This window comes from Lepisosteus oculatus, chromosome 3, assembly GCF_040954835.1.
Source record: "Lepisosteus oculatus isolate fLepOcu1 chromosome 3, fLepOcu1.hap2, whole genome shotgun sequence".
Taxonomy (NCBI): domain Eukaryota; kingdom Metazoa; phylum Chordata; class Actinopteri; order Semionotiformes; family Lepisosteidae; genus Lepisosteus; species Lepisosteus oculatus.
The window spans coordinates 49,188,201-49,202,117 of NC_090698.1; the positions used below are offsets into that span (position 1 = coordinate 49,188,201).

At 36.2% G+C, this 13,917-nt stretch overlaps 1 protein-coding gene across 1 annotated transcript in view; it reads right to left on the bottom strand.

Moving 5' to 3' along the window:
- The window catches only part of oxct1a (3-oxoacid CoA transferase 1a), an 82,145-nt gene extending 71,795 nt beyond the window's left edge, over positions 1-10,350 (bottom strand). The window contains exons 1-3 of the mRNA XM_006626823.3: positions 10,162-10,350; positions 5,648-5,756; positions 4,769-4,859 (exon numbers count right to left, since the gene is read on the bottom strand). Coding sequence (XP_006626886.1) covers positions 4,769-4,859; positions 5,648-5,756; positions 10,162-10,266 — 305 coding nt within the window. The 5' untranslated portion in view covers positions 10,267-10,350. The remainder of the gene's footprint in view (positions 1-4,768; positions 4,860-5,647; positions 5,757-10,161) is intronic.
- Between the last annotated feature and the right edge of the window lie 3,567 nt (positions 10,351-13,917).

Sequence of the window (13,917 nt, forward strand, 5' to 3'; positions counted from 1 at the left end):
ATGTAAGAAATCATTCCTACTATCAATCATTATCTAATGTAGGTTATGTTTTAAAACAATCTCAGATTACAATTTAACTTTACAGTATTTTCACCTTTGTTAAAACTAGAGGAAGATCATCAGAGGTAGGTGGAAAATCAGTACAGTGTGAAAAGCCATGAGCTGATTTTAAGCAAATTCTGAATTCTTTTACAAGCAACGTGGTAGATTTCCCACTTTGTACAAAACTTAACACAAAAAGATGTAATTCATGTTATGTAATTTTTGTCATTCAAACCTGCTAGTTAAATGTGCCTCATATTGTGCTGAATTAAACTTCATTTCCAGCAATTTACTTGCAAAATGTTAAAATATCATCATGCAATAATAAACAAATAAAACATACGTTGCAATTCTTATCAGTGGGAAAAAAAATGTCCTGTATATCTGTCCTTCAAGCCACAGCACATTTTAACATCAATTAGCCTACTTATACAGCAATATTTCCCCTGGCGCAAAGCATATGACTATCTGCTTTCTTCTATTTGTTCTTAACATTTCTTGTTTTATCACAGTAAGCAAACCCATTGTTTCCCCCAAAAAACTGTTTTTTGTTTTCAGGGATTTACCTTGAATTACCTCGGTTTTTCAGCATAGTCACGACAGTTACATTTAACCATATTACCACAGACTCACATTTTAAAGAAACATCACCTGTCTTTACAACTGTTTTTAGTTGTTTTAATTAGAAAAATCTACCATAGCAACCATAATTTCATTCATTTTGAATAAAAAATAAAATATATTTGTGACACAAATAAATAAATAAGCTTTTTCTTCTTGAGTTTGGAAGAGTTTATTCTTGAGATTTTTTTTCAGACGTACTATTTTTTTGAGAATTATAATTTTATGAGTTTGTGAATCACAGAAATGTTAATAAGTACCTTGAGGTTAATTACACCAAAACAAGCCTTAGCAAAGTGGAGGTAAATGTTAAAACTTTGATGCAGTGTAATTAAGCTAACAACAGAAAACACTACAGGCACTGATCCTAAGTAAACCACGAGACAGAACTTTATTTGGAAAGACATGGTCTGTTATGAAATGACCCACCTACTTATATTCTGCATTCATCACTTAAAACCACAGAACAAATAAAAATATCCTTCTCTGCTTTTACTAAAACTGAAAACTTTTTTTGAAGAATTGAGGATAGTAGAGTAAAGGTGAAAAATGTAGTGTCTGCAGCTGTGTGTCACAATGTGTGTTTAGTGCACCAGGGGTCATGTGTGCTTTGGATGTTAAATTTGGTGATGATGAAGTCATTTTTATTGAACTTTGACTGCTTACAAATAATGGTTTCACAGTGTTTGCGTGTCTACAGATATAACTTTCAACGTCTGAAGCCTGCCTCACAATTATAGTTCTTCTAAATAAATGAGACCATCACTAATATTTTATCTTGCTTGTATTATTAAGCAGGTCGACTTAATATCTGGTGGAACAGGAGGAAGTAGATATGTGTTTGACTGTTTAAAATTGTGATTACTTTTCTAGTATTATGGCAAGGTGCCATTTGGATTGGTACTAATACCTAGAACCAAAGTCTACTGTTGAGAATAGTTCTTTTTTTAGGGTTAGATACACAATAAAACATTGATTTCATTCAGGGTAACAGCCGCATTTCATAGGGCTTAATATGGTGTGAGGTATGAATTAGGCTTAGCTTGAAAGTTTTACATCAATTGGACTTGAATAGTAGCTGTTGGTAATGCTTAATTCTAAAGCAAACTCCATCTGCAACTCTGGCCTGACATAAAAGTTGAACGTAAATCACAAAAAAACATATGTCATGTCATATAAACCTTACTGTAACGTTCATTGAAGCCTAAGACAAACCCTAACCCTTACCCCACTTCCTAATATGCTACTGTTTAAAATTAAAACACTTTTAAGCATGGATTTATACTCCAGTGGAGCTGAGGACATAGACATACAGTAAGTTCTGATACCTTGTATTACTACTAAATTAGTGTTAAATGAGTAAAATTATTGTCCCTAGGAATATCAAAAACCTTAGGAATATCATTTCGACAACATTGACAGTTGGTTTTCACATGGCTTAAGAAACTGGCAAGGACTATGACACCAGACTCTTTAACACTTAGGAACTCTATTGATAAACCACCTTTCTTGTTTACACAGAAACCTATTTTTCCAAGTTGATTAATTTAGTCCTCCATATGGTGATGCATTAGTGTCAAAACATCTTCATACAACCTGAACTCATTAACTATAACTTTGTACTGCTCTAGAAACAATTTCTCTTTAACTGAAGTTTCCACACAAAGGTTTTGCACAATAAACATAACAACTAAAAAAAGAAAATACAAACTCAACATTCTGTAAAAAAAGAATATAACATTGTAACTGAAGGAGTCAAACAGTGATTTTTGCTTTTCAGAGGCTCGAATCTCCACTGTTGTGTACTAAGTTCATGAATTGTAACTGACAGAAGGGGTGTTCTTTGGCTTCATGCTGGTTTACAATAGAATGCCGCACAGCATTATAGATGCCATTGGCTGCTACAAACTTATCACTGAGGTGAACAATATTGCCAACAGCTGCCAAAGCATGTGACACTGCATAATTTTCACCCCAAACACACCATTTATGCCTTCCAATGTCTGACATGCACAGAAAGGAACTGCTCTATTTTAAATCTAGTTTAAAAAGAGATATAATTTCCAATGTATGATTCATACTACATCTGTTGTAGACGTGGACAGACCTCTTCATCATAGTGTATTATTAAAAACAATCCTCACTTCAGGAATTTCAAAACATTTGGCAAGCCACATATGAAATGTACTGTAAGCCATTAAATCCACACCCAGGTCATTCTGATATCATTCAGTAGTTCTAAATTCTTGGGCCGTACTATGCACAGAATTACAATATTGCCTCTGACATTCCATCTTAATTTCTTTCAGGCCAGTTTTGGCTCGATGTGAACCTAATACCAAACTGTGAATATCTCTCTTTATGTATTAGAAATGGGGCTTAAACTGCTCCCAGGCTTTGAGTTTCACTTTGTTCTAAAGTTGGACCCGACTGGAGCTCATATTGCATTCTTGTTCCCTTTTCAACGGCATCCTTTAAAAACAATTTCCTTTTCTCCTTCATTTTAATTGACATTAATTGTTTGAACCATGAGGGCATGCAGATTTCAGCAGAGTGTAATTAAGATCGCTATTCCTAGGAAGCCAAGAGAGCCAAACAGGACCTCTGCCAACGTAACAGAACTATAAAAAGAAGTCTAAGCGTCAAATTACAACCCAGGACAGTTTGCTTTCTAAGCAGAGGGAGATGAAATTTGTCCAATGTTCAGAAAAAAATGCATGAAGCCTGTAGGAGTTTACTGCAGCCTTTTCCTATTTTTACACCACTAAACCTACATTTCTCTAGAAATATGACTAAACAATGCCTGAAATCCCACAGCAGGACAAATTAGGAAAAAAGAGAAAATGTGTGGGTTGGGGGTTATAATTTACATACTATATACTTTTGTTTATTGTATTTATTTAAATGTATGTAAAAAGTACTTCCTCCATCAGCAGTATTCATCTGATCTTTGATACAACACAATACCTTATCCAATACCAATGTAAAGAAAATAAAGTCCTGTTGTATCCTATTGTAAAAAAACACAGCATAACCTAAATTGTATTGTCTTAAGAGAGAGTGGCCTCTCAGCTATTGTGGTCTATCTGGGTCAAAGCACCAGAACAAAGACAGAAAACGTTGGGGATAAGACATGCTGTACACAGTGGGTGGATTTACTTTACTTTATTGATGTTGCAAGATAAAGGCATTTTACCAGGACACACAATAGATGCCCCTTTCATTTTCAAATACTCAAAAAACCCGTAACTTGTAGTATGTAAAAATAATTATGCAAAAAGGAGAATGAAGACTGTAAATAGTCAATTGAAAAAGAAAAGTCAACTAAAAAGAAACAATAATATTTTATGTTTGTAACATCTCAGTATATTTTAAAAAAACTATTGATTTAATTAGTCTCGCCCTTTACAAACTAATAACATATGAAGTTGCAGTTGTTTTTACTAGGCTTGGAACACTTTCTAAGCACGTATTATGTTTAATAAGCTATGGTGACCAAACTGGAGCACAGTATTTTAACTGATATCTAAACAACAGCATTATAATTCTTAGGAAGAACTCCCCTTTATCTGAATTCCACACTATTTGCTATATACCCATTCTATTCGCTTCTTATATTATATATAGAACAGAAGAAACTACATTAACACCCAGATCCCTTCCATGTACAGTATATCTTCCTACAGTCCAATCATTAGTCTTTATGGCAATTTTGTTTTCCAATGTAAAAACCCAAGGATGATTCACAGTGCTGCATTTAAGCATTCCTATAGCGCGTTCTGGGCTCTTTGTAAGAAGCTAATGCAGAAGACAGAATACCAGGGAAATTTAACTTTCATAGATTACTATTTATAATACGTATGCATGTCTTCAAACATTTTTATTGATTGCTACAGTTATTTTACAAGCATATCACCTCTTTCCTCAGATGGAGTTATATAGCCCGCATAAAGGTCATGTCTTAGAATATTGCTCTTCATTCCTCCCTCCAACACTTTGGCATTTAAACACAAAAGATAAGCAAATGTCACATCAAGGGATATAATGAACTGAAACATTTTACTCTTTTTTGCTGACAGCCAATAATGATCTCTCTGGTCCTTACCCAGCATTGTTACTGACAGCTGTCAGGCCTTTTACTCCAGTCTTCAGTAAACCTTTTATTAAGCTCTCTGGGATGCCACACAAACCAAATCCTGAAAATTAGAATTAAACAAATAATGAGGAGGAAATGGGAGATTATGTTAAAAAAATAAATCATCTATCTGGTGCACAACTCAAGATCTCAGTCAGTCATATTTTGCAAAACTGAACTCCAATAAACGATAGAGAATCTTACTCCACTAACACAAAGAGCGAAACATATCTGGATCATTACACACATTACAGAAATATTTTAACTTTGTACTCAAGCAGTGTTGCAGCGTAGAGAAAGTGGAATATGATGCACTACAAAGAAAATAATATATATATTAAAATGTATATAAAATACTGAAGAAATTAGTACAAATGTTCTATTTTGTCAAGATCAAAAGATCAAATCAATTTGTTAGCCAAATATGGCTGTCCAAATCTGTGCTTTGTTTTGCAAAGAAAAATAACCTGGAAGTGAGTTATAGAGGGTCATAATTGGACTTTTTCCAGTCACCCAGGAGCAAAGCTGAAAGAGCTGCTGTCAGCAAATATCAAAACCAGCTAAGCCATTAGTCTTTAAATGTAGACTACTGGTTCAATTAATTAAAAAGTAGCTTTGCACAGCTTCTAGCCATGAAATTGATTCAGCAGTGAATGTTTCACTAATATTAATAACTGAAAAAATATTGAATTAGATAGGATCAAAGGTATACTCTCAAAGATGTCAATCATACTAATATAATGATTTGGTTAAAAAAACAAAACAAATACACAAAAATACAACAAAAAGTACAAAGATTTAAGGTAAAAGAATATACCCTTATTTAGAAAAGTCTTATTGCTTTCTCACCTCCAACAAGCACTGTGGCCCCATTTGGAATATCTTTAATTGCTTCTGTTGCATCTTCATAGAATTTTGCTTTCCTACTGCTGGATGTTGAAAAATAGCAGCCACAGCTCTGGAATAATAAAAAAAAGAATATTTACTATTTGAACAGCTTCTCCCCAATAAAGGGACCGGCTGAGCTCAGAGTAGCAAATCATCAAATAAGTCACAGGTTAAGCTTGACATCACAGAGCCAGACAGAGAAAATGGCACAAGTATAACCAGACCGTATTAAACACATGCTTATCTAGGAACAGGAGGAGAAGGAATCATACAGTTCCATCTCTGAAATGATGTAAGGATAGTGGATAGCTAACTTTTTCTTCAGGGAGGTACTATACTTCAATAGATTGTGTCTCTGAGCAGGTCATAGCATTGACAAAGTTTCCCTGCAGATATTTACCTGTAATAGAGGTCATTCATCTGCATTCAGCTACATGTGGAGCCCATTGTTTTATCACTGAATACAATAAGGAGAGAATGTCTGAATGGCTGACACTGTTGAACATCTTATAGAGCACAGTGCTACAATAAAGCTAGGTATTGAGCTATGTAAGAAAAATAAAAATGCATTAGAAATGTTTAAAGATTTATATGAGCAATAAGATATGTATTTTCTAATCACTTCTTCCAACTGAAGGTCACGGGGGAGCCACAGACTATCCCAGCAAGCAATGGGTCAAAGGCAGGGTACACCTCTAACAGGGATGCCAGTCCATTGCAGGGCAGAAACAGACATACCATACGTACTCATACCTAGGGTCAACTTTCCCAGAAGCAATTAATCTACCAGTATGTCTTTGGATTGTGGGAGGAAACCAGGGCACCTAGAGGAAAACCCACGTGACCACAGGAGAACATGCAAACTCCACACAGACAGTACTCCAGGTCCAGGGTTGAACCAAGGGCCCCAGCATTGTGAAGCAGCAATGCTAACCACTGCTCTCCTGCTCTCCAGCTATGGAATATCGTACTTTGCAATAACCCACAGGCCTACATTTCCTACCTCAAAATACTTTAATAGATGCTCCTAAATGTCTTAGGCGATTAGGTAGCTAGGCAAATGCTCAGGGAAAAGATTGTACCCTACATTTCAGACACTGATTTGATCTGGGCATCTCATTCCTCAAAAAGCAACCCCAAGGTGTGGCAAAACCTGATAACACAGTTTTTGATTAGCTAAACAGCACATCTCCCGAACTGGTCTATTGCTGAAGAAGAGATAATAGAGGATAAAGATGACATATGACATATATAAAAACATATTGGTAATAATGACAATACACCACACAATGCATACAATAGCATTTTTTTTTCACTTCGTAATTGTAGACGTGCAGGTTTAACTGTTTTCATTCTTATTGCACTTTGTATTATAGTAAGGTTAATAAAATTCAGGAGGGTAAATATTGTTTTCATTCAGTGTCAGACTATTTTATTTTAAATGAAGTTAATTCTATGTCATGATTTGGCCTATAACTTATTAGCTTATTATAGTGAATTTTGCAGTTTGATTTTCTTATTATTGAGGGATTGATGTTACTGTAAATGTTGTTGTAGGGGGTGTAAATTAGCTCTGCGCACAGTACTCCATATCAGTAAAATGCATTGTAGTATAATATTGATAGTGATCTTTATACCATGAGCATAGATGTGCATGGAAAGCACATAAAAACAGGGATTTACAATCTAGTGTCAACTTCATATCTGGGTAGGTGCTAATGTGCTCTACAAGTCAAATAATCTTTCTTCATTCTACACACCGCTTGATCAGTTCATCAATGTTATGATATTCGTTTATCCTCCAACATTGTTTTGAAGACATTAAAGTGAAGCCTTGAAAAGGTCATGCAAAGACGTGCAGACCTTTGCCAATTTCCAAAAAGCAAAACTGAACACTATATATAAACAGAATGTAGTTATTCTGATCCCCCATACATTCACTTCAACATCATAATAATGCAATAATGGCTGTAAGAGGGAAGAAAAGTTTGCCACACTCTAATTAAACAGACAGGATCATGTTAACTCTATACGGCTAAAGGAACCTGTGTTTCACTGAAAGAAGGCCTTGCTTGTAAGAGGCTGGGAAACCTGCCAGGATCACATTCCTCATGCTCATGGAAAAGCAGCCATTAAACTTCATCCACTGCAGCTAATAATATCTTCTGCACTAATGTGAATGAAGCCTTCTGGAAAATATCTGTCTGTTAAAAAGTCCTTCCAAATTCTTTTCCGTAGTGTGGGTTTCTCCGATCCAGATCGCTCCAGCGTCTGAACACCCAGATCCTGCCAGTACCTGAACAATTGCTTTCACTTTGCTCTGGACACGTGGTGTTTGTGTGCAGGTGACAACCTGAATCAGAATTTGAAAGGGAAACTTGACTAAAATGTTGTTTTAGAAAAACCTTAACATTGACAGTCCCTATATCACCAGATTTATGTACACTGCTATAAATACACTGAAAATAATTTATATGACAGAAAATTCTATGTTGACCAAAATATAATTAAACAATTTGTCCAAGTTGTGATAGTAAATTAGTCAGCATGGATTGAAATCAAGTTTTATCTTTAATTTACAATGCATTTATCCCCACTTAAATTACCAATATTACTAAAGATGTTAATATGAACTATGAACAGGTTCATAGTTTGCAGATTTTCAATCCAGATCTGAAAACTATCAGACTGCAGCATGTCTCAACAGATATTGAAGTACAGTACAATACCCCACTTGCAGTGCTATCCTTTTTCTAAAAACTGAACCCTCACTTCTCACTCCTTTTCAACATTGGCTTTTGGACAGAAGATACTGCTGACCCCTTGAGAAGAAATGTTATTAAAGAAATAAGATTATGTTGATTTTTTTTGTTCCCTCTGGCATCACAGGTCATCATTACAGCTTTTATGATTCACAAATCTGAGCAATAAAAAAGAAAGCAAAGCACTTGTTGTACAGAATACTGTATTTTCAACTGCTCCTCTCTGGGGTCAGAAGTACAACCACACCTTTGTTCAAAAAGCACAATGTATGGACAAAGACATGATGAAAATTGACTGATTTCAACCTTTTATTGTAAAATAAAGTGTCCACAATCATTGCTAACACAATGGCTTATTTCTAGGTCAAAATCATTCACCCAGAAACTGCATGTGGAATGGGGATCAGACTGCTGAAAATGGCAGACTGAGTTTCTTCCTGCCAAAAAATGGATTTCACCCAAACAAGATGACCATGTAACATCATGCAGGTGAATGTTGCACATTGGTGGTGGTGAAGGGGAGTCCTCATTTACTGTAAAGCACTTTGAGTGGAGTGTCTAGAAAAGCGCTATATAAGCATAAGAAATTATTTTTTTATTATTATTATATGCAATCAAGGCATATCAGACAGGACAAAAGTAGCTGGAGATCTGTCAATCCCCATTCTAAACCTGGAGCCCTGCCACAATGTCACACTTGTGGGAATACCAGTGACTTGCCACATCAACCAACTGGCTCTGCACAAGGTTAAACTCAGGCCCTGCCCACAGGCAGCGTTGTGATACTCTGCAAAGAAACTAACAACTTTCACAAAATGACACAATCTTGCCTTGCTCATATGCAGGTAAATGGGAATTCTCTAACAGAATAAAGATCTGGATAATATTTTAGTCTCATTTAGCTTTAAATTAGCCACTAAATATAATGCAAAGATGTGCACATGCTCTATCCTTTACACTTAAATACAGAGGCAGTTAAAGTATACAGAACAGATTTCTTGCACAACCCTGCACTTCAGCTCTTTAGTCTGCAAAGTGAAATACTTCCAGACTGGAAGAGAACATTGTACAATACATAATAGTTTAATGCAATAAATAAGTCTGCAAATAAAACTCATTCATCCTTGTTGTTACCTTATTATATTATTATGTTTTTTTTTCTATTGTCATTTCCTGATGTACTTGTTTAATAAAATAATAATAATAATAATAATAATAATAATAATAATAATAATAATAATAATAATAATGACAGAATCCTTGCCACCTTTCTTCCAAGGTCGCTCATGAGCCATTGTTTACCTGACACTAAGTCTTCAGTATCATGGTTACCACTTTCTCTGCTTTCAACATCCAAGAACAGAGCATACACCTGCATTTATAGATAGGGCAATGGGATTTCTTTTAATCACAAGTTAAATCTATTATAAATGAAACGACAGTCATCGGCGGCCTCAGAGAACAAAGACACGGACCGGCGGACACTAGCAAAGTGACAGCTAACTTCAAAAGCAGACAAGTCCATCACACAATGCCCCAGAATAAAACAGACATGAAAATCACATGCAATATGCTACTGACGTTTTCTAGCAAGGAAATAAAACGTGAACAATTATACGTCTGACAAAAAAGGATGTACTCAACAGCTCTGATATGTCGTAGCAGCAATAAATACAAACAGCATAAATGCAGATATTTAATTCCAGTACAGACCTTGCTCAGTGCATTCGTGGCTGCCCTAAGGTTAGTATTGGAGACTGCTAACAAATTTTTGTAGAATACTTTTTCCGCTCTAAATAACGCTTTGAAAGCCGCCATCTTTGCAAGTGTGCCGATTTTCAATTTTGCTATTGATGTGTTGAGCTGGTGCGTGAATCGTGATCAGCTCTTAGTAGCAGATGACATAAAACAGAAAAGGCCGGCCGAAGGAGGGAGTGATGGGGGCTCGTCAAGCTCATTATAATTTAACCGTTTCACTGCCTGCACGCTCGCACCCAGAAGAGAGTAACAATCGAGAAAAATGATTTTTTTCACTCTTTTTTAAGATATTTAAATTGATTTATAATAATTAACAACGGACTAAAGAAGCAGTTAGTTGTATGCTTGCTACCTGTACGTATTTTGCATTTTTCATGTGTCTGAATATTTGAAGGTCGTCTTGAAAATCAACATTAGGAGTCTTTGTTCCTCTTACAGTCACAACTGTCCTGAACTGTAAATAATAATAATGACGATTGGACGCTGTTGTCTCAGTTGTGGTTCCAAATTATTGTAATTTTATAAGTGCTAATCTGAACTAGCTAATTGTTTTTCTGATCCCCGCTTTTGCAAGCATTAAGTGAACATATCCGACATAATGTTGAATGGAGCTCAGAGACGTATCATATTTTATCATGTGCTAGTCATGGGAATAGACAGCTGTATCTGAATCACAGCGGGTGTCTTTTTATTACATCAAGTATACGTACAAACATCATTTCTGCGCACCTAAGTTTTACCTATAGGCTGACTTGTTCTCTATTCAGCATATGCGAGATATCCTCGTCTGATCGAAAGATTTTTTTTAATTAAAAAAACAAGAAAAACTGCAGATCGAAAGAAGTAAAATACGTCCTTGTACTTTCTAATAGTGACAGTCTTCCAGGAACGTTCTGGAAACTACAATCGCCAATCTTGTTCACACAGTGTGTGAGAGAGAATGTACTGTAAAAAATCTCAAATGAAAGACAAGGCAGGCAATAAAGGAAGCCGTGAAATAATGGACGCTGTATGCTAGAAACGTTGTATAGTTTTACTGAAAAAGAATAGATTATGTTTTTTACACAATATTTCTTCAATCTTTGAGTACCTGACCCCGGACAGCCCCGAGCGCGCGTGAACTGCCCGGGTGCCCGGGGGATAATATTGCTGCACACGTCATATATATTCCCAGACTAATTACGTGCTCTTCAGTCTTCATTTAGCTTAGCTATTTTATAATTTTGAGACTAACTTCTCCTTTTTGATGAAAAACGTAGTAGGTGTGAAAACAGGTTGAAATCTAATGTTTGAATGCAGCACTCTAAGGTTGTCAGAAACAGAGGGACTTAATGCACCTAACAGGTCCTTTGATTTAGGGTGTTTTAAAAGTTTTGAACATGCGTACAGTAGAGGATTTAATGTGGAGCTCAATCATCGGAGCTCAATCTGTCTGCATGTATTCTAGGTTTCTAAGTAACAGTACCCATTTAAACTAATCCATGTGCTGAATTAGGTGGTTACGGAGCCAAATCAAAATGAAAATCTGTGGACCCAACAGATATCTAGCATCAGGACTGGACACCTGTGGTACAATATAAGCGACGTATTTTAATGTCTTAGAAGCGCTAGCGTGACCAGGACAGCCCTGTCGCTGCCTGGTTTCGCTCACAGCTGAGGCGCCAACGGGCAGCTGTGGGCTCACGGCGCCTTTCCTCAGGCAGAGGAAACCGCGCTTCATCGCAGCCCCGATACTCCAGCAAGCAACTGGAACAGTGCTTGACTCCTCACAAGGGTAAAGGGTTATGGTACAGTACCTGTCCTGAAATACCATAAATTAACAATTATACTGATGCGTGGATTTTTATTTAATGAAAAATAATAACGTATTTATGTCGATGATAATTATATGCATACAAAACAAATAACGTGTTCTACTTCAAAAAATAGCAGTTGAAAGCTACTGTATGTTTTCTTATTGTGAAACAAACAAAAGCAAGAGACAGGTACTCTGTCATGAACCCACAGAGTGTCCCAGCTCTACTGTTTATACAACAGTCCGTGTTTAACTTCATTCCAGAGCTCTTGCCAGAGTATTGACACAGCGTTTGGATTTTAAGGTTAAGTAAAAAATTAAATCAGTACACCATCGAAATACATCGTGTTCAACCTTTACTCCAAAAACCTTTCACCAGTTTTGGTGAAAGTCTGTACCAAGTATAATGGAGATGTAGAGTTACCCAAAAATGATCCCCAAGAGACAAATGTTTAATTTATTTCACGGCGGATAAGTTCCCACATCCATAACTGAACCTCTATTGAAAAAAACAACCTAAAAAATAAAACACTTTTATTTTTAGTTTTAGTTTACTTGAATTCCAATCATTAAAGTGATATAAAAACAATTGTCTTTATTTATTGGCTATTGGTTTGAGATTGCCTGAGCAAGTGATCACATATAATAATAATTGCTTACACTTATATAGCGCTTTTCTGGCTTTACAGGTAATGTAAACCACCAATGTGCAGCATCCACTTGGATGATGCGACGGCAGCCATGGTGCACTAGAACGCTCACCACACATTAGCTATCAGTGGGGAGGAGATGTAGCCAATTCATAGATGGGGATTATTAGGAGGCCATGATTGGTAAGGGCAAATGGGAAATTTGGCCAGGACACCACGGTTATACCCCTATTCTTTTAAAAATCTGCCCTGGGATTTTTAATGACTACAGAGAGTCAGGACCTCAGTTTTACATCTCACCCACAGGACAGCGCCTGTATACAATATAGTGTCCCCGTCACTATATTGGGGCATTAGGATCCACATGGACCGCAGAGTGAGCATCCCCTGCTGGCCCCACTAACACCTCTTCCAGCAGCAACCTTAGTTTTTCCCAGGAGGTCTCCCACCCAGGTACTAAGCAGGCTCTTATCTGCTTGGTTTCAGTGGGTTGCCAGTTGTGAGTTGCAGGGTGTTATGTCTTGGAAGTGGAGCATCATTGCTGGTGGATTTCAGAAAACTGAATATATATCTCCTGTTGTAGTTTCTGATCCTTGCCCTTATTAAAAATTCTTAACAAAACGTAATTTCAGTTTTAAAAATACATTACATGTTCATTATTCTTTGCCCCCCATGTGTCTCTTGATGTTTAAATAACTTTAAAGGTATTTTTATGACTATATTAAAATTGTTCATCATTTAAATACATCTTTACAGATTTTAAGTGCTTTTGGGCAATTCGTTAAAAAAAGCGATATTTTTTTACTGCAGATCTTTGACAGATATGTCAAGCAATAGAGGAAATATCCCTACAATAGTGTGTTCTGAGTATAACAGGAAAAACAGAAACCCAGAAAATGAAAAGTGTATGAACATTTTATAATGGATGTAAAGGAGTTTCTGAAGACTATTTCAAATTGTAAAAATATGAAAGCGATGCGGACTTCATATAATTTGTTTAAACTTTTTTCATAACTTTTACATTTTTGCAGTATTTACCCCTGAAGAATCTTTTGTCTTGAAATGTTATATGCACTCTTGTTTGTATTGTATTCGTTGTTGTTATAAATGCTTAAAAAAGAAAATGAAAATTGTCTAATTTTGTACACGTATATACTGTAGTACCTCGGCCTCCAGTAGGCAGGTTGCTTTTTTTCCTACAATGACGTCAGACCCTGGCGTGGACGGCGGAAGGTCACGTGACACCAATTCGTTCCACGTGTTCAG